This window comes from Mustela lutreola, chromosome 6 (genome assembly GCF_030435805.1).
Source record: "Mustela lutreola isolate mMusLut2 chromosome 6, mMusLut2.pri, whole genome shotgun sequence".
Lineage (NCBI taxonomy): Eukaryota > Metazoa > Chordata > Mammalia > Carnivora > Mustelidae > Mustela > Mustela lutreola.
Window position 1 is genome coordinate 73,654,705 of NC_081295.1, and position 26,375 is coordinate 73,681,079.

The following is a 26,375-nucleotide window of genomic DNA, read 5'->3' on the forward strand; positions in this document are numbered from 1 at the left end:
ATAATTTGTAACATTATTCTCTCCCACTCCCCTCTACCCTTGACTTCCTGAGAAGGGCCCGCTTTTATTGGTGCAGGAAATAGCATCTCTCTGCCTCAACATCTTCCTCAGAGCTAAAAACCAAAAAGTTTGATCTGATTTAGCAAAGTTTGTTTGATTTAGCAAACATTTTATTGAGTATATATATATATATATATATATAAAATATATATTTACTTATATATATATAATATATATATATAAATAACTGAGTCAGCTCAGCAGTTAATTTGCCTGGTAATTTCCCCCAGGGCTGCCGCTGCTCAGTGACTACAAATATATATATATATTTTTTTTTAATATTTATTTATTTATAATATATATAAATATACATATATATTTATATATATTTTATATATAGTGTATATAAGAAGGTAACAGTTAGTGTTACCATGAGGGTAGTCCTTGACTTCAAGTTAATTACTTTCTAATAGAAAAGACAGCCTTGTGGGGCATCTGGGTGGCTCAGTGGGTTAAAGCCTCTGCCTTCGGCTCAGGTCATGATCCCAGGGTCCTGGGATCGAGCCCCACATCGGGCTCTCTGCTCAGTGGGGAGCCTGCTTCCTCCTCTCTCTCTCTGCCTACCTCTCTGACTACTTGTGATCTCTGTCAAATAAATAAATAAATAAAATCTTTAGAAAAAAAAAGAAAAGACAACCTTGTAGAAGTTGCACTTTGACAATATTTACACATGTGTGTTACTATACTAAACGCTTTGATGTTCATTATCTCAGAATGGAAAATTTACAAGGATGAGGCTGACACCGGTTTTGATCACTGTAGTACACTTAACATCCAGGTCAGTGCCTGGCATTTATTCAATTATACCATATTCTTCTGTAATATAATAGCAACCATTATTCCATACTTGATTTGTATATATCTTTTTTCCACACTAGACCATAAACCCTGGGAGTAAGAACCTAATTGTGTCTTACTCAGCATTATGCCCACAACAATCAGAAATTGTTGACACAAAGCCTACAAAGAATAAATAATTTTGAGTGAGAGAATATGTGGAAAGTAGGAGAGGTATTTCAGGCCCTATTTTGTAGAAAGAACAAGAAATAGGATTCAGAAACAGGACTCTTTCCATGGGGCCTAGTATAATACAAACAAGATAGGAGGAAATCCAGGCTCACCCTGCTTCCAGAATTAGAGATCTCTTGAGACTTTGCTATCTCCTAGAAACTTCTAGTCCTCTACCTTGTTTCTTTCAAACCCGTTATTCCCCAGAAACAACTCTTTCCTGGAATAAGGTCTCATAGTCTTGGGATGGGAAATAAGAACAAGAGCTCAAAAACAAGAGGAAAACCCTGACACCCTACATGTCAGTTCTGTGTTTGACTTCTATATCCTTTGGTGAGACAATGCGGAATGCAGGTTTAGAGAACGAGAGAAGACTGCAGACTGCAGATTTTGTCACTCCCAAAGACTATCCAGCTATTTGCTTTAAATCTCTGATGTTTGAGAGAGTCAGCTCAGCAGTTAATTTGCCAGGTCAGACAAGGGAAATTACCCCAGGGCTGCCGCTGCTCAGTGGCTACAAGCACTGAGTGCTAATTATAAACCAATCTCTGTGCCAGATACTTCATGTATAATGATGTTGTTAATAGTTTTGTTTTAGGGGCACCTGGGTAGCTCAAATCAGTTGAGCATCCAACTCTTGGTTTCAGCTCAGGTCATGATTTCAGGGGTCGTGGGATCAAGCTCTGCCTCTGATTCCGTGCTCAGCGGGGAGTCTGCTGGAGATTTTCTGCCTCCACTCCTTTCCCCATTCTCTCTCTCAGATAAATAAATCTTTTTTTAAAAGTAGTTTCATTTTAGAGGTAAACACTCAAGGCTTAGCAAAGTTAATATCACTTGTAAGCCGGCAGGGTCCACACCGGTCCCCCTCCCTCCAAGCCCATAGTCTCCACTGGCCAGTGCTACCCAGCCACACTGTTGGGTCACAGAGTGCCCCTTCCACAAGCACCTCTATCTTCTTCCAGACCCACAAGTGCCTGCCATCTTTAGGGACCTTAATTCTCTTAGAATCTCCTAAGTTCGGCACCTCTAGCACACATTTAGAAAATGCACTAAGAAATATTGAGAGAATACTTCCAAGGTGTCCAAAGGAAAATTATATTTTCTCTCACAGAAGGGAAACCCTTATGGGGAAAAAAGAAAAAAAAAAAAAAAGAAAAAAGAAAAGACTCCCTCTTTCTTTGAGGGAGGAAGGGAAAAGGAAGAAAGAAAGGAAAGGAAAGAAAGAAGGAACTCCCTTCTTTTCCAGGGAGTTGCACCTGGAAGATAAATTTCTCAAACTCCACATACATGTTTCAAAACTGCTGGGTCCCAAGTCCATCTATGCACTCCAGGGCTGCCAGTATCCTGTGCAGCATACTAAAGCTACACTATCTGAATAGCTTATTAATTCTGCATAAATCAGGTCAATCAATGTGTCAACCTGTAACAGACTGTGCACTTTTAACTGAACATTAACTTTAACTGAACATTAACACTTTTAACTGAAGAAAGAAAGGAAAGGAAAGAAAGAAAGAAAGAAACTGGACACAGAGGGCTAAACAACATGTTTTCAAGTCTGTTGATACCATCTCTTCTTTTTACAGATTTCATACCTGTATTATTTCAGATAAATCACTAATAGACTTAATTGCCTCTTAAAGGAAAATAGCTATTTTCCCTCTTCAATCTATTCTCAAGGACAACAGAAGAAAACATATGTGGCATGCCTTATAAGCCCTAAGGTGGTATAGACATCAGATGCTCTTGTCATTATCACATAGTTTTAGATTCGCTTATTAAGACTTAACTCTTAGAAAAAATGTTTGAGTCCATGAGAGTGAAATTTTAGATGTAGCCGGGACTCCAACTCTTCTACACAGGCTTGTGTAGAAACACTTCTGCTTTCTCTTTCCCTATGAGTGTCTATGACCGTGAAGTTCTTCTTTATAGGTCCCTTCACTATAAAGCCATTCTAACTTCATCCACATGTCCCGTTCCCTCTTCCATGAGGCATGTTATTAGACCCGACCACTTCACCATCCAGCACTTCACCTTGGCAGAGATTTGAAGGGACATGCAGACACTGCAGCTAGATTGTCTGTCCCCGCACTCCCCAACAGGGCTGACCGCTGATTTGTCTGGGTGAATGTCTCTCCTACCTCTGCTGCTCTATAAATATTTTTCTTAAAGAGAAACATCTCAGCAGAGAGAGAAGGGCTATTGTATTCAAATACAAGACAGTTTAGATTGTTTTGTGCCTTTTAATGACTCCAAAGATCTGTGCTTTCCGAATTTAGGAACCATATTTCCATTTAATTCACAGAAAGACTGTTATATATACAAAAACTGTAAATGCTTTTAAATGCTTGGGCAAGAGAAGAGGTGTTTAGGAAGATGTGATTGCTATCAGAGGAGCTCATCTTTAGCTCTTAAATTAGAATTTACTCGATTCCTTTGTTTTCCGATACTTGTGTTACATCTGAGTAAATATAATGAGCAATTTCACTGTATATTAAGAAGACTTTTCTAAATTGAAAATTCAGTTATATCTTGAAGATTTTAGACTTCATTGCATTTTAATGGAAATGCAATCACTTATTTGATGTCTCCATTCTAATTCGATTTTTACATTTCAGGGTCAGTTAAACTGATCTTTATCCAGATGGTAAATGACATTTGAAGATGACATTTAAAGATGTCATTTAACTTCTCTCCTGACATTTTCCATTTTATACTTGTATATTTCACTTAATGGAGCCATTTATATTCAGTGTGATTCAACTCAGAGGTGCTTAAAATTAAAAATTCAAAGTATTCTATACTCATCTGCTGGCTAGTTCAGTTATTTCCAATTTGTCTAGCCAATTAATCATGGTGGTAAGTGGTTAATAAAATTAACTACATTATTTTTTCTTTCCTTCACAAAATAAATGTTCATACCATTATGTTGGCCAGGAACCTTGAATAATAGCAGAAATAATTAGACAGCCCAATTGATTATTGTATTCAAGGGCATAATGAGTGACTTATATGTTGGTATGTAATTGTATCTGCTGCCTCCTTGCATATGGAAGAAAAGATTTTCATAGAACTTGATCAAATGATAACCATCTGTCTGTATTTAGGAGGGTCTGTTTTATGGAAAGTATTGTTTTTTGAGGATAAAATACAGCTATCAGATTCACTTCTTTTAGAGGTATGGCTACATTTAAAATAGAATAAATATGTTCTGCAATTTGGAAGGTAATTACTCTATTTTTAATTCTACTAGTATTGACTTTAAGGGTTTTTTCAGTAATACATTTATGATTCTCAATTTTTCTAATCATCAAATTCAAGAATAAAACAAGGAATTAAGAATTCTTTCTTGGATTACTGTTTGGTCTTTGTTAATTTAACATAGGATTATAAACAAAGATTTTTACTATTACTTACTGTTATAGTATTAATTTCAATTTAAAGAATATCTTTTGCTTCATATGTAATTCAAACAATGTACTTCCAGTTTCAATGCTTACACTATCAGTGATTTTGAACCACAACTACATTTTTGAAACCTCAGTTTTAAATAATCTTTAATTTGATTAGATAATGATCTTGACTTTCTTTTTTACAGGAAAAATTTGTAGATGTTCTATTTCTTGACCTTTGTATTTTTGAAAATAGCATGTGGCTGACTTCACATAGAAATGGCAGAATGGCATTAGCAAGTGAAATTTTTTTCTTTTCACATTATATATTCTGTTCCATTATCTTCTGGCATTTGTTTTTCAGTGGAGAAATATGAGATTGGCCTGATTTTGATTCCTTTGTAGGTCAGATTATATTCTCTCTACATAGTTATGGATATTTTTCTTTACCCTTTGTATCAATCGTGGTCCTCTGGTAGCAAAGGAAAGTCACCTAGATAGATCTTATATTTAAGATTACTCACAGTGGTTTGGCAGGATTCAGAAAACATACTCTTAGTTTGGGCTGGTCAGGCATTCAGAGAAGACTGGCAACCCTCCCTACCCCTAGATATAAAGATGCTGCTGAGGAAACGGTGTTCCTGGGACCGTGGAGGATGGTCCACCGAGGGGGAACTGTCATCTTAATGTATCTTAGCTACTGCTCAGATAGGGTGTTGAAAAAGTGAGGGAGTACTGAGTGTTGCTGGAGGGGAGAGGGGTGGAGAATGGGGTAACTGGGTGATGGGCATTAAGGAGGGCACGTGATACAATGAGCACTGGGTATTGTATAAGACTGGTGGATCACAGACCTGTACCTCTGAAACCAGTAATACATTATATGTTAATTCAAAAAAGAAATTTAAAAAAGAAAAGAACAGTTAAAAGAAAAGAAAAAAGAAGTGAGGGAGTGAGGAGAAGTGCCTTAGACTCTCCTCCTGTCCCTCAGTGTTTCTGCCAGTGACTTCCATTGGCCAAACCCAACTAGAAGGCACCTGGCAGGAAAGGTAGCATAGGTAAAAAAAGTATGCAGAGGTAAGCCTCCTGAAACACAGAGTACAGAGAAGGGGCAAGAATGAGTCTGCATAACTAAGGAGAATAACCAGTTCAAAAATATCATCAGGACATATCTAGGTGGTGGTCTTTGTTTATACGTACAAAAATGTAGATCTGAAAATGAATACTTATTTGTTAATTATCTCAAAGAAGCTTTCTTGGGTATAGGCTTGACAACCACACACGCTTTATTTTCTTCACTTCGCGCCCCTACTACTTCTCATCCTTTCACTTTTTTTTTTTTTTTTTTTTTTTTTTGTGGTCCTTTTCACCTCTGTCCTTAGACAAATTCTCAAGTTTTTTCTCAGTATCATTGAGTTAATTTTCTGCTGTGTCAGTTGTCTTTGAAGACTCCAGTGCAAAATTTAATTCTTATATTAAATTCAAGGTTACATGTGCAAATACATACATGTATTCTTTTTAAAAATATTTTATTTATTTATTTGAGATAGAGCATGGGGGCGGGGTGGTTGCAGAGCAGTGTCAGGGAGAGGGAGAGGGAGAAGCAGGCTTTCCACGGAACAGGGAGTCTGGGAGCCAGATATGGGACTTGACCCCAGGATGCTGGGATCATGGCTTAAGCCAAAGGCAGATGCTTAACCAACAAAGCTACCCAGGGACTCCCTTATTCTTGCACTGAAGTTTAGTGTCCTCTGCGTTTTCTTATTTCCAACAGGTTCCTAGTCTTCAGATCTTAATCTTGTCTATGACCTTCTGTTTTTAGTTCATAGAGGCCATGTTCATTATCTCATTAAGAACACTGTATTTTGGGGCACCTGGGTGGCTCAGTCATTAAGCGTCTGCCTTCCACTCAGGTCATGATCCCAGGGTCCTGAGATCAAGTCCTGCATCGAGCCCCTGCTCCCTCTCTCACTCCCTCTGCTTGTGTTCCCTCTCTTGCTGTGTCTCTGTCAAATAAATAAAATCTTTTTAAAAAAAGAAAACAATATTTTTAAAGCTGCCTTCTGTTTTCCAGAGTACTTTTCAAACATAAATTTTTGTTTTTTCCCTTTCCCTTTAGCTGAATACACTTTTCTTAGTTTACCCGATACATTTTATTGTATACAGATTTATTGGGGTATGATTTACATACCATGAATTTAAGTATTCAGTTTAATGACTTTTAGTAAGTGTACAGAGTTGTGCAACCTTCCCCACAATACAATTTTATAAACTTTATTTATCATGCTCCCTTGTAGTCACCTCCTATTCTCACTCTTAACCTTAGTCAAGCACTAATCTGTTTTCTAAATCTATGACTTTATACTTTCTGACTATGTCATACAATTATAATTGTACAATTTTTGGCCTTTTGCATCTGGCTTCTTTCACTGAGACTAATGTTTTATATCAGTACTTCATTCCTTTTTATTTGCAAATAAAATTTGATTATGTTTGTATATATATGTAAAAAAGTATACACACACACATATATGTAGCTATATTTATATATCACATTTTAATTTATCCATTCTTCAGTTGATGGGTATAACTTTTTCCCATTTTTATGAATAATGCCTCTATGAACGTTCACATATAAGTTTTTGTGTGGACCTATGTTTTGATTTCTCTTGGGTAGGTATCTAGAAGAAATCTATGGGTATATGATGAATTTATATTTAACTTTTTAAAGAAATTGCCAAATTGTTTTCCAAAGTGGTGGTACCATTTTTTTTTTTAATTGGTAAGGTACCACTTGATTGTCGCCGTCATCTTCTTTCCTTCTCCTCCTTCTCCTCCTTCAGTAGGCTCCATCCCCAGTGTGATGCCGAACACTGGGCTTAAAATCAGAACCCTGAGATCGAGACCTTATCTTAGATCAAGAGTCAGACACTTAACTGACAGAGGGGCCCTGGGAGCCCCTGCTCCATTTTACATTCTACCAGCAAAGGAGGGTTCAATTTAACAACATCTTTGCCAACCCTTATTGCTTATCTTTTTTGGTATAGTTGTCCTATTGAGCATTAAGCAGTATGTCATTGTGGCTTAAATTTGTGTTTCCCTAATAATGTTGAGCATCTTTTCCTGTGCTTTTTTTCATTCACTTTCTTCTTTTGTGTAAATATCTATTCAATTTGTTTTTCACTTAAATTGGATTATTTGTCTACTTATTTCTGGGTTCTAATTTAAACTCTATTTACTCCGGGGGTTCCTGGGTTGCTTAGTCCGTTAAGCGTCCAACTCTTGATCTCAGGGTGGTGAATTCAAGCCCTACATTGTGCTTAAACTCTTTAAAAAAAATCTAAACTATATATATTCTGGATATACGTTTTTTATTAGATGTATGATTTGTAATGTTTTCTGTGTTGCTTGCCTTTCACTTTCTTTATGATGTCCTCTGTAATGCAAAAGATTTTTATTTTGATGAAGTCCAATTTATGAATGTTTTTCTTTTATCACATATGCTTTTGGTGTCACTTCTAAGAAATCTCTGCTTAACCTACAGGAAAATCACTCCACTGTTTTTCTAAGAGTTTTACAAGTTTTAGCAATTACATTCAGGCCTATAATCTATTTTGAGTTAACTTTTGTGTATGTTGTAAGTTAGGCATCTAAATTTATCTTTTTGCACATAGACCTCCAATGGTCCCAGCACCATTTCTTGGAAAAAACTATCCTTTCCCCACTGAAATGCCTTTATCCATTGTACTTCTATTTCTTTTTCTACTTTTTTTCTTAAAAAAAAAAAAAATACCATTGAATGTCAAACTTTCCTTTTAAATTCAGTGTTGTCTCAAGACACACTCACTGTGTAACTAGTTCGTAGTCCCTCTAACTGCTTGCTTTCAGATCCAAAGCTATCTCACAACTTGATACACACAGGTCCAATCCAACATTTGATGGCCAGTAGACATTTATCTAGTTCTGGGCTATTCGGAAGGAATATGAGAAAGTCTACTATGGCAGCACTCAGGCATGCTGACTATGGGGAAAAGTTGAATCTTAGAAAAATATTCTTTTCTTTATCAGTAGTGTGTGAAAACCAACAAACCCCAATTTGGGTGTTCCCAAGGCTTTTCTGCCTGTGGTTCTACCCAGGAAGCCCTGGATTGTAAAAGAGCCTATCTCATGATTCATTGCACAATTAATCATCTAGCTCATTCCCTGCTTGGCTCCTACTTGTATTGGAGAATTGTAGTTCTGATAACCTGAGAGCTGCTGATTGCAAATCAGCCAGGCCCTTTCTCCAGATACATGATAAAACAGTATCTGTGCAATATTTATGCATGTATTAGAGAGAGAAAGTAGGGCTGGGACATAGAAGTGTTGGCTGCCCAAGTGGTTTGCTTTTTGATAACTTTATTGAGGCACATTTTGCATGTCATATACTTAACCCTTTCCACCTATACACTTCAGTGATCTCTGAGCAAATTTTCCATGGCAGGCAATTACTACAATAAATTAATTTTAGAACATTTTCATTACCTTATAAGATCCCTCATGCCTACTTACTGTTAATCCCCATTTCTTCCCTCCTTCTTGCTACTCCAGGCAACCACTAATCTACTTCTTCTACCTATTGGTTTGCCTTTTCTGGACATTTCATGTAAGTGGAATCATACAGTATGTGTCTATTATGTCTAGCTTCTTTCACCTAACATAGTGTTTTTGAGGCTCATCCATGTCATGTCATATATCAGTAGTTCATTTCTTCTTTTTAAAATTGCTCAATAGTATAGTATTGTATGGATACCATATTTTATTTATCCATATTTATCCATTCACCAGTAGATGCACATTTGGGTTGTTCCCAATTTTGAGCTATTAGGAATAATGCTTCTATTATATTCTTCTATATGTATTCTATTTTATATCTAATAATGCTTCTAGAATATTCTTGTGTACAACCTTATGTGAATGTAGGTTTTCATTCCTCTTGGGTATTTACCTAAAAGTGGAATTGCTGAGTCATATGATAAATTTGTGTTTAACATTTTAAGAATTAGGGGTGTTTGGTTTTGTTTGGTCTGTGTTTCCATTTCTGCTGTTTCAGACAGTAAAGATTATGTATAAGATACGTTATGTTTCTTCATTGAATTCCATTGATACTGCTATTAAGGGAAATTTTTCTTGATTCTGGAAAATGCTTGACTGTTAACTTTGGTTTCCAGTGTTACTGCATCTATATTTGTATCTTTGCCTTCAAGCGTATTTAAATAGGGAGAAAGTGATAGCTCCATATTTTATTAGCCCCATATTCTATTTGACTAACAATGTAAATGGCAATTTTTCTTTAAAATATAATACCTTAGGAAATGAACCTGATTCATCTGTGACTACTTTCCATAACTTCTTTAATATATGGAATATTTTATTTTTATACCACTTGTATCTCAAGCTCTTATATTCATGTGTGTATTTCCATCAGGTACTTATTTATTATTTATAAAGGCATTACTATATGCATAGCTGTTAAGTTGCTCTCGTGTCTAAAAAAGATGCGTGTACACATGTGTATATTCTTGAGCATTATATCAAAGGACTAAGCAAATTCATTTACCCTAGAAAATGGTACTTCTTTTTGTTCAAATTAGAATTTCAGAAATTTAGTGATTGTCCATTTATTCCAAAATTACTTAGAAATGGACTGACTCATTTGGTCAAATACAATACACTTCCAAAGGACATTACAATACCTCTTAATATGAAGTAAAATCATTGTAAGGGTTCAATAAACGTGTTCTCTAATGATATCTGTAATAGATTTTAGGTTATGTGTTTGATCTATAGACAGAAGTTACAGAGATTCTGTTTGGCCTTGTGTTTTAGAATTCACTGAGCACTGTTTACAATATGCTGAAATGCCTTCCAGGACCAAGCACACATACGTATATACACATGCATGCTCCAAGACATATATACAAATATTCACATATACACCCAGACATGTGCACAGACTCATACTCATTTGTTCAGTGAATGGGAACGAACATGTACAAATAAAACATACTCCATGGATGTGTTATTTCATTTTAAAAGCTTGGGTTCAGTTCTTTGCCATTTTAAATATACTATGTAATTTTTTTAATTAAACCAATTACTATGGAGGGCACATATTGTGTGGAGCACTGGGTGTGGTGCATAAACGTGAATTTTGGAACACTGAAAAAAATTAAATTAAATTAATTAAATAAAAATTTAAATTTAAATTAATTAATTAATTAAATGATATCAATTTGAAGGAAAAAAAACCAATTACTTCTTCCCCAACTTTCTCTATTTTTAAAAACGGAAAAGAGCCAGTTCCTCAGGAATAGTTATTACTGAAATTAACCATGGAAACAGATTTTTTTCCAATCCATTTAAGATTTGCAGAGAAAATATTCTATAATCATTCTTTATTCACGATTTTTACTTACTTGGTATATGATAGAGACAGCAAGATTGTGAATGTCCTGGTTTATTCATCAATGTTTTCATAAATTTGTTACAGCAAGTTAACTCAGTCTTCCTTCTTATGTCATTTGTTTCAAGTAATTTCAATTATGTCTCTAGTAAACACCTATTATACACTAAAAAATGTCTAAGCAAAAACAAAAAAAAACAAAACAAAGCAAAAACTGAGCAGAAACCTCCTTAGTAGCAATCAAGAAAGATACAGGCAAAGACAGAACAAAAAATCAAAATGATGCCAACATAAGAGAGTGCTAAAAACCCCACACTAATAAGATGAAATTTAATATGAATAAATGTGATGTCCTATGATGTGATTTTTTAAAATGTACACAAATACATTTTGTGTTTATACAGAAATATATTCATAGCTATTTACACAAAAAGAGGCTTAGGGAGTTTAGTTGACCCAAAGCTAGATATGAGACCATGTCATATAATAAATGCTTATAAAACTGGGGAGTGTGGATGTATACATATATCCTGAAGAAGAAGAAATTGCTATATGTGTATATATATATGTATATATGGGCTGAAGAAGAAAATACTTGACATGTGATTGCTCTCTTCCAATGTTTGGAGGCATTTAATATAGAAGAAAAGATAGACTTTTTTAAAAAAAGATTTTATTTGTTTGACAGAGAGAGAGGGAACACAAGCTGGGGGAGTAGGAGTGGGAAAAGCAGGCTCCCTGCTCAGTGGGGAGCCTGATATGGGACTCCATCCCAGGATGCTGGGATCATGACCTGAGCTGAAGGCAGAAGCTTAACAACTGAGCCACCCAGGCACCCAGAAGATAAGATAGATTTATTATTTGAATCACTTTAATTTTTTTTTAAAGTAGTCTCCATGCCCAGCATGGGGCCCAACACAGGGCTTAAACTCACGACTCTGAGATCAAGACCCTATCTGAGATCAAGAGTTGGACACCCAACTGTCTGAACCACTCAAGTGCCCCACTGTGAGTCATTTTTAACTTTAAGTGGATTCGGGATCGAAATACAGACATTTTATCCATGAGAGCCATGTGTAAAGGGATTGGCTTGCCTGCCTCATGTGGGAACAAGCTTCTGGAAAAGCACCGGCAGAGACTAGGTAGTATACAAAGGATTCCTGTAGGGTGCTGAATGGAAGATTGGTTTTCTTAGCACCTTCCACATACGTGACCTTAGCAGTCCAGGGCAGAGTTTGAACATTTTACTGTCACTAGGGGCCAGCCGATTATATAAATGAAGGAACTTCTTTGTGTAAGACTGATGGGGCAAACTCAATATTGTATGTCTCAATATTTAGTTGCAACCCAAGGATGTCATGCCATAATCGGGACCTAACGTTACCAGGTCTTCCATTTTTCAAGTGAAGCTGGAAATCTTGATTTTTAGAATGTAAATTGTCCACATTTTAAAAATTGGCAACAATTCCAAAAATGTTAAAACACAACTATGGGCTATAACTTTTTAACCTAGTCTAGGAATTATTCCAGGAACTAACAGCTACTCCTTTTCAGTACATTTCAGAAATGACTGAGTACTCTGACCTTTAAAATTTTATCACAGAATATCTTAAATGTATGTATAATTGTATAAAGAATCATTTTAAAGTACCTAAATACTCACCCTTCAGGATCCTGGCACGCCAATGGTATTTTAAGCGTATTTCTTCCAAGATTCTGAACTTAGTACAAAAACTTCTGTATTAATAAGGTAGAAGCTTGTTGAGACACAATATAAAAAAGACCGGACAAATCATCATTTCAGTTTATAAATGCTGGCTGCAGTATATTTTTTCCTACTTTGGTTCGGCGTAGAAAAAGGCCATAAGGCACTGCTATCGCTGTTCAGCCATAATTTTCTAAATGCATTTTAGTTGCTAAATGCAATGGCACCTAGAATTCAGTTCATTAACTAGAGCAAATTAGAAGGGAATAGAAAGCTCTGTATTTGCTCATGAAATTCATAGCATAGTGAGGATATATTTATTGAGGATAAAGGGTCTAAGGCATAAAATAATTTTTTTTAAAGATTTTATTTATTTATTTGACAGACCGAGATCATAAGTAGGCAGAGAGGCAGGCAGAGAGAGAGAGCAGAAGCAGGCTCCCTGCTCAGCAGAAAGCTGGATGTGGAGCTAGATCCCAGGACCCTGGGATCATGACCTGAGCCGAAGGCAGAGGCTTTAACCCACTGAGCCACCCAGGTGCCCCTATAAAATAATTTTTAACAATTACTTCAAAATTCATTAACCAGGTTTTCAGACTTAAAGAAGTAAGTCTAACTGAGAGAGCTTCCCCTTGTTTGTGTGAAACTTTCTGAGACATTTGCATGTTATTTGCATGACACAAATAACAGAGAAGCACTTACTATGTTGTCTTTGCTTTTTTAAAGCAAGATGGTCTTACTTTGGGATCCATTTATTATCAGTAGTTTGGAAAACCCACTAAAAACCTATACACTACTCCAAAAGAGGATTCTACAATGACATGAGAATTTCTTGTATTAGAAACTCTCTTGCCAGTAACCTTGAGCCCCTTGAGGGTCCTGGAGTAGTTTGGAGAATACCGAGACTAATTCTCCCTGAGGATCTTGTTTTGATCATATGGTATGAATCACACAATAGAAAGCAGGCAGTTACTCATTTCATGCCCAACTTGGGGCCTGAACTCATGACCCTGAGATTAATAGTTGAGTGCTCTCCCAACTAAGCCAGTCAGGTGCTCCACTTGGGTCCTAACTTTTTTTTTTTTTTTTAAGATTTTATTTATTTATTTGACAGAGAGAGATCACAAATAGGCAGAGAGGCAGGCAGAAAGAGAGGAGGAAGCAGGCTCCCTGCTGAGCAGAGAGCCTGATGCGGGACTCGATCCCAGGACCCTGAGATCATGACCCGAGCCGAAGGCAGCGGCTTAACCCACTGAGCCACCCAGGCGCCTCTGGGTCCTAACTTTAAAGAGATATTCTTCACAGATAATTTATAAGACCCAACTATTACAACTTCAACTCCAGCTTCCTCACTATGTCACTTCCTCTGGTCCTATAGTATAACAACAACCCATTAATAAGAAGAGCCTCCAATTTTTTTTTTCTCTTTCTTTTTTCTCTCTCTGATATCCCATGGTCTTTAAGATCTCTTAAATTTTCTGGGGTGAAGTTGAATATTTTGCTGTTCAAGTTTTTGGCTTACCTGAATTTCACTGTACTAATCATGGAAAGTGAGTTCCAGCATAAAAACACTTATGCACTATTAGCAAGCTGTTCTCCGTGCTGTCCTTTTCCAAAGTTGGGTCTTTTTAACTAATGATCAGTAGAAATTTGAAAAATCTAATCCTACGTTACAGTTGAGGATTTTCTGAGTACAGCTTCCTTTAAATTCTTTATGCTTCACTTCTGAAACGTAAGTAGAAAGTCATAAAATTAAAGTTATTTTTATTCCTCTGCCTGGGAAATTCACAGAAACAAAAGGACAATTGAAATTTGATAAACTAAAGGTGGAACTGACATATAAATAAGAAACCTATATCTAGGGAAACACTGTAAATGTGTATACATCACTTCTTCCTGAAAAGGAAGAATAAAAGCTAAGTTCAGGTGTGTTAACTTCAAAAATGTGCTGAGCCAGACCCTGTAATAAGCCTGACTGTTAGGATGAACTTTATTAGCTGTTAACTCATATCACACCTTTGGTGCTAACTGAACACCTACTTTTATTAAAAGAAACATCTGCAATCTGGAACTGGAAGGTGAGCCTTTATAATAATTTATTTAAAGCTCAGTTTTATTAAAAAATATTTTATGGAATCAAAATATTGACAAAGGCAGGAGAAAAATAGGAACAAGGAAAATACATTGAACTTTATTTTTTTCTTATGTTTGAGAACCCCCTTTAACTCTTTTTCTTGATCTTTTACATGAGTCTTTCGCTTTTCTGGAATTTTGAATAGGAGATTTTTTTCCCCATAAATATCAATTGGGGCTTTTTCAATTCCAATGATGATAAATATTTGGTAAATGTATCAGCTTTAGCTGTGTAACAAACCATCCCACAATTTAATGGCTTAAAACAATAATTATCTATTTACTTAATTCTTTGGTCCTCTATATGGATTATTTTGGTCTTAATTGGGTCCCTGCATTTATTTTTGGTCAGTAACAGCTGACAATCAAGTCTCTGTATCTGGAAGTTTGCTGGCTATTGTCTAGGACAATGGGAGTAACTAGGCCATGTGACTCTTTCTACCTAGCAGGCTATCCTAGACTTGTCATATGAGGCAGCCTGTGTCCAAGAGAGAGTGAGCACAAGTGTGCCAGATCCTTGAGGGTAGTGTCAGAACTAGCATGTCACCTCTGCTACCACACTTTACTCCTACCACATTTTATTGTTGAAAGCAAGTCAAAGGGCCAGCCCTTTTTAAAGAGGCACAGAAATAGACTCTGCCTCTTAATGGGGCATATTGCAAATGGCCTACCTATTGGGAGGGGGAAAATACAACCAGTTTTGTGAAGAATCTCACTGTGGAAAGACTTAATCACTAAAAAAAGGAAGGAAGAATGTTGAGGGTAGAGCAAAGGCCCCTATTTGGAGCACACTTGGCATGTTTGAGGAACCACAGGGATGTCTGTGACACGAGCACAAGGAAAACGGGGGTACATGTGGTGACAGATGAGGCACAAAAGCTTGTTGGAGATGAGGGGTGGCAGACTAGTCAGGCAGGAGAGCAGTGGTTCTCAGAGTACATTGTGCTCACCCTGCAAATTCTGAAACAAATGCCTGGGCCTAACCCCAGAATCTGTTTTAATTGGTCTGGGTTGAAGCCTGATGCAATCTTTAGAAGACATGACCAGGATAAATGCAGTGTGTGATCAAGGTCTCCTAGGCCTTCGTAAAGTGTGGCTCTGATTCTGAATGAGACAACCAGCTGTGGGACGATTTTGCACAGAACGGCACGACCTGATCATCCTAGCCTGCCTCCTTCGCCCTCATTCCCTTTGGCCCCCAAGATCATGTCTTTATATAAAACTTGGGATCCTGCTTCCCTCTTTTAAGGGAGAGAGTGGAGAATGGTCATGAGGAAGATCTCTGGGTGCCAGCCCCTGATCTGGGACTCTCTCTGGTAGGTGTCAAGGATACCATAGGAGGGAAGGAGGAAGATTCTAGAGCCTCTCCTGTTTCCCTTCAAAATGGGTTGAAGCCTGTCTTAGTCCATTCGAGCCACGATAACAAAACACATACTGGGTAGCTTATAAATTTCTTATAACAGAAATTTATTTCTCACAGTTCCTGGAGCCTAGAAGTCTGAGATCAGACTTGTGCCCTTGTGGTCAGGTGAGGACCCTCTTTCAGGCTGCAGACTTGTATCCTCGCTATGCAGAAAGGGCTGGGGAGCGCTCTAGGTCTCTTTTGGTAAGGGCACTCATCCCATCCTGAGAGTTCCACCCTTATGACCTAAGCACGTCCCAGAGACCCTATCTCCAAATACCATCATCACATTGACCATGAGGATTTCAACCTATGAATACGGAGGGTGGGGTAGGACAGAAACATTCAGACTGCCCCAGAGCCAGAGCCAGAGTCCCTGCATCTTGGTTTTCCTCCAGTCTTCCACTGGAAATCCCCATGCCTCTTTCCCAACATTGCTGGAAATTTAGAGGATGAGTGTGGGTGTGTATGTCACTGCTGGTGAGCCCTATGTTGAAAATAGAAAAAACATATTGCTTGTGTGTAATGTATGTAAACTAGGGCCCCAAGCCCAGGCAGCAGTGGTGTGACAGCGTAGAGGAGAACATGCTCAGGGATAATCCTGCCCTGTATGTTTCTTCCTTTGGTGTAACACTGTAATGTAATTATTCAGAACAAGAATGCTGAAGCTGGATAAATTAGACCCTGATTCTAACACTTACTAGCTGAATGATTTATCCTTTGAGTGCTTCAGATAATTGGTCTCAACCTCCTAAGTCTGTTGTAAGATCAAATGAGTAGTTACATGTTAAAAGATTAGAAATGTGCATGACGCACAGTGAGTGCTCAGTAAATCCTAGATATGAATACAGCTATAGTTTCCTTCTTGATTTCATCACTGTACGAATGGTTCTCTTCAATTTTAGCAAAAATGTAGGAAGCGTTCATACATATCATGTCTTTCAGTACCATTTTAGACAGGTTTTTCTCTGTTGTTTAATTGCTGAAAACATAAAGATGCTACATATTAAGAAGTAGACCAGATTTCAGTTGAGAGGGAGGAAAAGGCAGTCTCAAAATATTTTTAGAACATGAACAATCCATTTTCTATCATTGCTGTGCAAGCATGTGTTTTTTCGGAAAAACCTTCTAATTCCTGGCCGTCCTATGGATGAAAAAGATTAGCAGCCTCCTTGGGACTAGTTGAGCCTGGGAAAGAAAAGAATTAAGATGTGGACAAGACAATGCTTCCAACACTTTTATCTAGAGAGCCATCTGAAAAGCCTACTTTGAAAACGAAGATGAAAATGTGAGATTTAGTTCTGGTATCCCAAACAGCTTTCCTGAACTCGTGCCTGAATTTTTCCCTCGATTTCATGCGTGGAGGTGGAACAGGATGATAGGGTGGGGAGTTGCTGAAGGGAATTTACACTCACAAGAAAGAGACTGGAATTATGGGGCGCCTCACTTGTTCTGTCATTTAGGCATCTGCCTTGGCCTCAGGTCATGATCCCGGGATCCCAGGATGGAGCCCCACATTGGTCTCTCCGCTCAGCGGGGAGTCTACTTTTCCCTCTCTCTTTCCTTCTCTCAAATAAATAAAATCTTGAAAAAAAAAAAGAGAGAAAAAGAGAGAGAGAGTGGACTTATATTAGTTCTCCAACTTTCTCTACCCAAATGAGTCTTGTCTTTGTTTTATTAGAGTCAGAAAGTTAATAAAAGCTTACGGGAATATGAAAAGATGATTAAATATTTATCGAACATTTAAACGTGATACTTGAAGGTACTTGAGTTAGAAGCACCTTACAGGCAGTTTACCTTTCTTCAAGGAGAAATATTTTTTCAGAGCTTTGGGTTTGACACCTCACTTGAGTGATATTCAAATAAAAGTAAAATGGAAAATGCCTCTTAGGAAAGGATGGCCTGATTTCAGCCTTTCTCCGATATTAATTTAGAGGGCTCATTTTAACATTGCCCACAGGATAAAGTCTAAATTTCTCAGCTCCACAAGCTGACCTCAGTGCTTTATAAGTGTCTCCTTCTCCCTGAGCTCTGTAGTGTCTCTACCCCCATTACTTTTTTTTTTTTTAATTTTTTATTTCTTTGCAGTGTAACAGTATTCATTGTTTTTGCACCACACCCAGTGCTCCATGCAATCTGTGCCCTTTCTAATACTCACCACCTGGTTCCCCCAACCTCCCATCCCCTGCCCCTTCAAAACCCTCAGGTTGTTTTTCAGAGTCCGTAGTCTCTCATGGTTCACCTCCCCTTCCAATTTCCCTCAATTCCCTTCTCCTTTCTATCTCCCCTTGTCTTCCATGTTATTTGTTATGCTCCACAAATAAGTGAAACTATATGATAATCGACTCTCTCTGCTTGACTTATTTCACTCAGCATAATCTCTTCCAGTCCTGTCCATGTTGCTACAAAAGTTGGGTATTCATCCTTTCTGATGGAGGCATAATACTCCATAGTGTATATGGACCACATCTTCCTTATCCATTCATCCGTTGAAGGGCATCTTGGTTCTTTCCACAGTTTGGCGACCATGGCCATTGCTGCTATAAACATTGGGGTACAGATGGCCCTTCTTTTCACTACAACTGTATCTTTGGGGTAAATACCCAGTAGTGCAATTGCAGGGTCATAGGGAAGCTCCATTTTTAATTTCTTGAGGAATCTCCACACTGCTTTCCAAAGTGGCTGCACCAACTTGCATTCCCACCAACAGTGTAAGAGGGTTCCCCTTTCTCCACATCCTCTCCAACATATGTTGTTTCCTGTCTTGCTAATTTTGGCCATTCTAACTGATTTAAGGTGGTATCTCAATGTGGTTTTAATTTGAATCTCCCTGATGGCTAGTGATGATGAACATTTTTTCATGTGTCTGATAGCCATTTGTATATCTTCATTGGAGAAGTGTCTGTTCATATCTTCTGCCTATTTTTTGATATGATTATCTGTTTTATGCGTGTTGAGTTTGAGGAGTTCTTTATAGATCCTGGATATCAACCTTTTGTCTGTACTGTCATTTATAAATATCTCCTCCCATTCCGTGGGTTGCCTCTTTGTTTCGTTGACTGTTTCCTTTGCTGTGCAGAAGCTTTTGATCTTGGTGAAGTCCCAAAAGTTCATTTTAGCTTTTGTTTCCTTTGCTTTTGGAGAAATATCTTGAAAGAAGTTGCTGTGGCTGATATCCAAGAGGTTATTGCCTATGTTCTCCTCTAGGATTCTGGTGGATTCCTGTCTCACATTGAGGTCTTTTATCAATTTCGAGTTTATCTTTGTGTACAGTGTAAGAGAGTGGTCGAGTTTCATTCTTCTACATATAGCTGTCCAGTTTTACCAGGCTGTCTTTTTTCCACTGTGTATTTTTTCCTGTTTTGTCAAAGATTATTTGACCATAGAGTTGAGGGTCCATATCTGGGCTCTCTACTCTGTTCCACTGGTCTATGTGTCTGTTTTTAAGCCAGTACCATGCTGTCTTGGTGATCACAGCTTTGTAGTAAAGCTTGAAATCAGGTAACGTGATGCCACCAGTTTTATTTTTGTTTTTCAACATTTCCTTAGCGATTTGGGGTCTCTTCTGATTCCATACAAATTTTAGGATTATTTGTTCCAGCTCTTTGAAAACTACGGGTGGAATTTTGATCGGAATGGCATTATAAGTATAGATTGCTCTATACTTTTTAACATAGATTGCTCTAAACATTTTAACAATGTTTATTCTTCCGATCCAAGAGCATGGAATGGTTTTTCCATCTTTTTGTGTCTTTTTCAATTTCTTTCATGAGTGTTCTGTTGTTGACTGATGTTGTTGTCTGTTGCTCTTGCTAGGACTTCTAATACTATGTTGAACAAGAGTGGTGAGAGTGGGCATCCTTTTCGTGTTCCTGATCTCAATGGGAAGGCTGCAAGCTTTTTCCCATTGAGGATGATATTTGCTATGGGTCTTTCATAGATAGATTTTATGAAGTTCAGGAATGTGCCCTTTATCCCTATACTTTGAAGCGTTTTAATCAGGAACGGATGCTGGATTTTGTCAAATGCTTTTTCTGCATCAGTTGAGAGGACCATGTGGCTCTTCTCTCTTCTCTTATTGATTTGTTCTATCACATTGATTGTTTTGCAAATGTTGAACCATCCTCGTAACCCAGGGATGAATCCCACCTGATCATGGTGGATAATCTTTTTAAATGTGTTGTTGGATCCTGTTTGCTAGGATCTTGTTGAGAATCTTAGCATCCATATTCATCAGTGATATTGGTCTGAAATTCTCCTTTTTGGTAGGGTCTTTGCGTGGTTTGGGGGTCAAGGTCATGCTGGCTTCATAAAAAGAGTCTGGAAGTTTTCCTTCTGCTTCAATTCTTTGAAACAGCTTCAGGAGAATAGGTGTTATTTCTCCTTTGAAAGTTTGGTAGAATTCCCCAGGGAATCCATCAGGTCCTGGGCTCTTGTTTTGGGGGAGGTTTTTGATCACTGCTTCAATCTTGTTGCTAGATATAGGTCTATTCGGGTTGTCAATATCTTCCTGGTTCAATTTTGGGAGTTTATGGTTTTCTAGGAATGCAATCATTTCATCTAGGTTGCTTAGCTTATTGGCATATAACTGTTGATAATAACTTCTGATGATTGTTTCTACTTCCTAGTTGTGATCTCTCCATTTTCATTCATAATTTTATTAATTTGGGCTTTCTTTCTTTTCTTTTGGATTAGTGTGGCCAATGGTTTATCGATCTTATTGACTCCATTACTTCTTGTCTGAAGTCAGTGAGTCTGTAAGGGCCCACCTATTCCCCTCAGTCCTTGCTTTTTCTTTTATTTGTTTTTACTTTTGTCGAGATTTTGTACAGCCTTCAAAGATCAGCCACCTCAGATGATTTCCTCTCATCTCTCAGGATCTGGAATCATAGTTGCCTCTTCGTCCTCTGAATCTTTTGTTTGTTCTTCATCCATTGCTCTTCGTTAATTAGTTTTAGCTAATTATCTACATCCTCTTACCCACTGTAAACAGTTAGATCTTTGGTGGGGAGGAGAGTAAGTCACATTTGTATAACCAGATAGTATAGTATCTATGGCAGAACTGAACAAATATTTACGGAATGAATGAAAAACAAAGGCCCACTGAAAAAAGCTCTCAGAATTTTAGAGCCTACTTTCCCTCATTTCCCTTGCATCATGTCCCTTTACCTTGTGGCCATTTGGACTTCTACTTTTGCATCTATGTATTTCTTCTATGACAATCTGATTATGGAAATTTTTTGCTTGCCACAACCTTATTCAGTATCCTTCGAGATCTGATTCATGCCATCAGCATCATTTGTTCTCCTCAAATTTTGTTACAGACCTGCTGAATTGTGTCCCAGAAATGTTTTTTTTTTTTTTTTTTTTAACATGGAAGGCTTTGTTTTTCCCTTTCCCCTCTTCTCTATCTTCAACTGGCTGACTCTTCATCCAACAGATTCAAGATAAGATGTTACTTCTCTCTGGAAATTTTCCCAAGCTCCCCATACCATCTCCAGTTCCAGACTGGCTTAAGCCTTTCTCCTTTATGACCTAGTATATAAAGATAAAAAATACTTGGGTCAAAACCTAATCCTGCTACTTACTTAACTGTAATTTTAGACCAGCTCTTCTCAAACTTTATCATACATCAGAATCACCTGAAGAGCTTGTTAAATCTAAGTGGTGTTTTAAGGGTGCCTGGGTGTGACTCAGATGACTACATGTCTTCCTTTTGGGCTTCCAGCTCAGCAGGGAGTCTGCTTCTCCCTCTCCCTCTGCCTCTCCTCTCTGCTCATGCTCTCTCTCTCTGTCTCTCTCTCTCAAATGAATAAATAAAATATTTTAAGAATTAATTGAGATAATATATGTAAAGTGTTAGAGATGAATTAGTGTTCAATCATTGCCAGTTACTATTGTTTTTACATTATCATTGCTTTCATCACAGTTTTAAATTGCTGACTGAATAGACCCTTTGCCTAGTAAATTAGGAAACTCATAATGAGCAGTGACTCTGCTGGTTTTATTATTACTGTATCACAGGTGCCATATAAAGTACATTAGTTAGCAGTAAATGAACATATAATAAAATACACTGAAAATAAAAGCAAATATTTAATAAAATGAATTTGGGTGCTTTGTAGGCAGCTTCTAAACAGACTGTTTCGGGATTCCCTAGTTCAGCTTGCTATTTTGGGGGGTTTCCTTGGGGCTGCTTTTGTTGATTGGTTCCCAAACCACTTTTGGTTATGGCAAAGCAGTGCTCACAGCCTTTGTTTCTAAGATTATACAAGCAACATAGAGAACATCTTTACTTCTGTGGAGAAGTAGAAATAAATAAGCCCACAGGCCATTCATTTGGCTCTAGTCTGAGTTTTATACTGAATGAAAGCAGTTGCAACAATGTATTTCCCTGCCTTCTGGACCTGACCATATGCCTGCATTTAACATGGGATATGGGTTAGAAATTAACATGGGGAAAATGCAGCGTGGAGTTCTTTGCAGATGTATGAAGCCTCCGTTCCTGCTTTTACATTCAGTCTACACCCCCATCTTCCTCTTTGACCCCAGAACCTCGTATTTTCTGAATATAGTCATATTGAATATGTTTCGCTAGTTCAGTAAATATTTTTTTCCAATAGCTGCCCTGTGCCAAGTACTATTCTGATGGTGGTAATACCACAGTAAGACAAAGCACTGCTTCACAGAACCTGAAGCCTGGCATTTCCCAGCTTGTATGATAATTGTTTGCTTCTCTGTCTCCCACGGTATATTGTGAGCTTCCTGATGATGTCTGCACAGTTTAATTGATATTTGGATATTACATTCAATATGAGGTATGTGGTAGGTATTCATAAATATGAATTAGTATTCATACAGAGAGACGCTCTGTATTATTTTGCTTACAAAGTATTGTTTGTCAGGGCACCTGGGTGGCTCAGTTGGTTAAGCAGCTGCCTTCGGCTTAGGTCATAATCCTGGAGTCCTGGGATCGAGTCTCACATCGGGCTCCCTGCTCAGTAGGATGTCTGCTTCTCCCTCTGACTTCTCCCTTCTCATGCTCTCTCTCCTCATGCTCTCTCTCTCAAATAAATAAATAAAATAAAAATAAATCTTTTAAAAAAAGGTGTTGTTTGTCTGAATTTCAATTAGGGCCAACCAGTACATAACAATACAGATTTCTAGCTTCTCTATAAAAAGCCCACATTTCTGTATGACACCAATAAGCTGCAGATAATTCCCTCACAGCCCATTCCTTAGACAGAGCCTGTCCTCTCCAGTTCACCGTACCAATTCCCTACTGTATTACATCATATGCATGTGTAGGGGCATTGTATTTGTCTGCAGAGATGTGTGGTGAGGAAAGAGCAAAATTCTTCAAATTCTCCATAAATCCCCTGAAAGTTTGTCTTTACAAGCTTATGAAAATCTGCCTTCAGGGGCACCTGGGTGGCTCAGTGGGTTAAAGCCTCTGCCTTCAGCTCAGGTCATGATCCCAGTGTCCTGGGATCGAGCTCCACATCCAGCTTTCTGCTCAGCAGGGAGCCTGCTTCCTCCTCTCTCTCTGCCTGCCTCTCCACCTACTTGTGATCTCTGTCAAATAAATAAATAAAATATTTAAAAAAAGAAAAAACCTGCCTTCAACTGGAAATACCCTATTCCTTTTTGTTCTTTGGTGAGAGGAATGCTAACAAGGGTTTGGGTTTGTTTGGAATAGGTGGTATATTGGGTCATCGGTCTAAATTTTATCCAAGTTGTTTTCTGCAGTTTCACAGTGGGTTTCCTTAAATTATTTAGATGGTTGCCACTTACTCATCTACTGAGAAGTGTATCCCAGTCCTAGGTAAAAATACATGAAATTCCATCTGGTTTGGATTTTTTTTTTCTTCTGGATGATGATTGAACTAACACAATTTATTTGGTTTGCTTTTGTCATATGACAGTAGACACTTTTGAGACCATAAAATGGAGTTAAAATGATAGTTTACCAAACTAAATATGTTTGTGCTTTGTTTCAGCTATCCTTAAAAAGAAGAGGAAGCAAAGATCTGCCAAAATCTGAAAAAAAGACTCAACAGACTCCCACAGAGGTATGTGGAAATAAAATTTCAACTCGTGTATCAAACACTTCTAAATGTATATAAGAATAAGCTACATCTATAAGTGGACATAGTAGCCAGATACACTCATGCAAAAAATAAAATTTTTTTAATTATGCTTCTCCATTCTGTAGCTGTAGATAGAGGCAGTATAAAGCTCTCAGTGTCTTTGCTTATAAAGCTAACACTAACAAACCTATTATTGCTTAAAATGTTATTAGTACCTTAGGTGTTGCTATGTTTGACAACTGTACGCACAGTGCTAATCATCTTCATTCATAATTAATAAGGTCAAGAGAATGGCTGTTCCTATAGCATCAGGAGTAAGTAGAGAAAGGAATGTTGTAGGAAGGGGTGAGAGAAGCTTGTGATGAGAAGGCCGTAGAAGAAGTAATTCTCTATGCCAGTGATTGGGGAAGCAAAAGAAAGGAAATGAATAAAAATAAAACTTAAGGGATGTACTAAGAGAAGCCTGGAGGTGCTGATAGATGTAATGGAGGAGATTTTAAAACTCTAGAGGAAGTATTTGGGGTCAGAAATGACATGGCTCTCCATAAAAATTGGCTACTTATTGACTTTTGCATGCATCAGTTGCAATCGCATATTACAGCATACTTTTTTATATTATTACAATTTGTATTCTCATTAGATAATAATTTTAACTAAAGCGATATTGAAATATCCAAAATTTGGAAAAGTTGATGTCAATTTTTTTAAAAACACAACTTATTAAATTTATTTTAAAAGATTTATTTATTTATTCATTTTAGAGAGAGAGCATACAAGTGGGGAGAGGGGCAGAGGGAGAGAATCTTAACTAGCCTCCCAGCTGAACACTCAGATGACTCAACCGACTGAGCCACCCAGGCATCTCATAAAACACAGCATCTTGAATGTTTATCTTCCCTTTTCTTCTCTCTCTCTGCTCTGTTCTTGGTTAACTTTTTTCCTGGTCCTGGCACAGGATATCAAGAAGGGTCAGCAGTTCCATAGTCCCAAAGAGTCTCAGAGCCAGGGCCTTACTCCATTTTATATCTTTCTCGTTGTGTTACTAAGTTCAAAGATGCTCTGTCACTGTAGCTGTCTCACTCTGCCTTTGCCATGACTGTAGCCACCTTCTCTACATATTGTGCTATGGGTCATCTCCCTTGTTGCCGTCAATTCTCTTCTCCACCTCACTGATGGAGAAGGGACTATATTCTCCCTGTTCTAAAATTTAAAGTCATCTTTAATCAGCAGTTTATTTCTCCTAAATCTCACATTTGGCCTATTTTTTTTACTACCTATATTAAAGTTTACTTATTTCTGCAACAATACTCTTATCCAGGAACATCTAAGAGTTTGTTTGTAGCTCCCTCAATGCGCATGTGGGCACCTTTCTGTAAAAGACATCCACACCTTTCGTGGGTTTCCCAGTGGGACCTGGGACCTTACAACAATCAAGAAACACTGCGGTCTACCCGTTTTTATTTCGTGGCGCAAACATCTGGGAAATTTTAAGTGTGCTGTTGTGGCCATTAAAGTCCCTGCTAGTGTTTCCAGTTCATTTATTTTCAGAGATTATTACCTGTAGTTTTTCAAAAACCACCCCAGTGGATTGAGCAGGACTGTCTTGGATAGGAGATCTCAATTATAAAGTAGTCCGCAGATGATTCTATTACTCAGTCAAGGTTGAGGACCATCGATTCTTAGATTACTGCCAGCCTCCCATTCTACTGTTTACATATTCATCTCCCATACTTGGCCAGGGTGGATTGTCATCATGGGTCATGTTATGCAGCTTTGACTTGTCAGTGTCTAGTGTCTGATACTACAACGTGTTCAGTATGCGCTTTTGAATAGTCTCGTGTCTCCTTTATCTAGATTGAGCCACAAGAAATTGCCAGCATGCTGTGATTTTGACCTATGCAAATGACAATTCCATATGGCTCAACCTACTATTATTTGTACGGCTTCATACTTCATTTTTATTTGCTTCACCTTCTTCGATGTATGATTTACTCGTTCCTTCAGCACCACAGTGACTTTATGTACTGAGAAATGGTATCACACACAGTTAAGGGCAGTGACATGCCAGCTGTATGGCCTTAGATGACTTACTTATTCTTTCTATGCCTTTGTTTCTTCATCTGTAAAAGGGGATCATAATAAAGAG

General features: G+C 37.7%; 1 protein-coding gene across 5 annotated transcripts in view; it reads left to right on the forward strand.

Annotated features, from left to right (window-relative positions):
• Window positions 1–26,375, forward strand: part of SOGA3 (SOGA family member 3) — a 47,005-nt gene that overhangs the window by 13,894 nt on the left and 6,736 nt on the right. For all 5 annotated transcript variants that reach the window (XM_059177605.1, XM_059177607.1, XM_059177603.1 and 2 more), the window contains exon 5: window positions 24,140–24,211. In XM_059177605.1, the coding sequence (XP_059033588.1) occupies window positions 24,140–24,211 (72 nt within the window). The remainder of the gene's footprint in view (window positions 1–24,139; window positions 24,212–26,375) is intronic.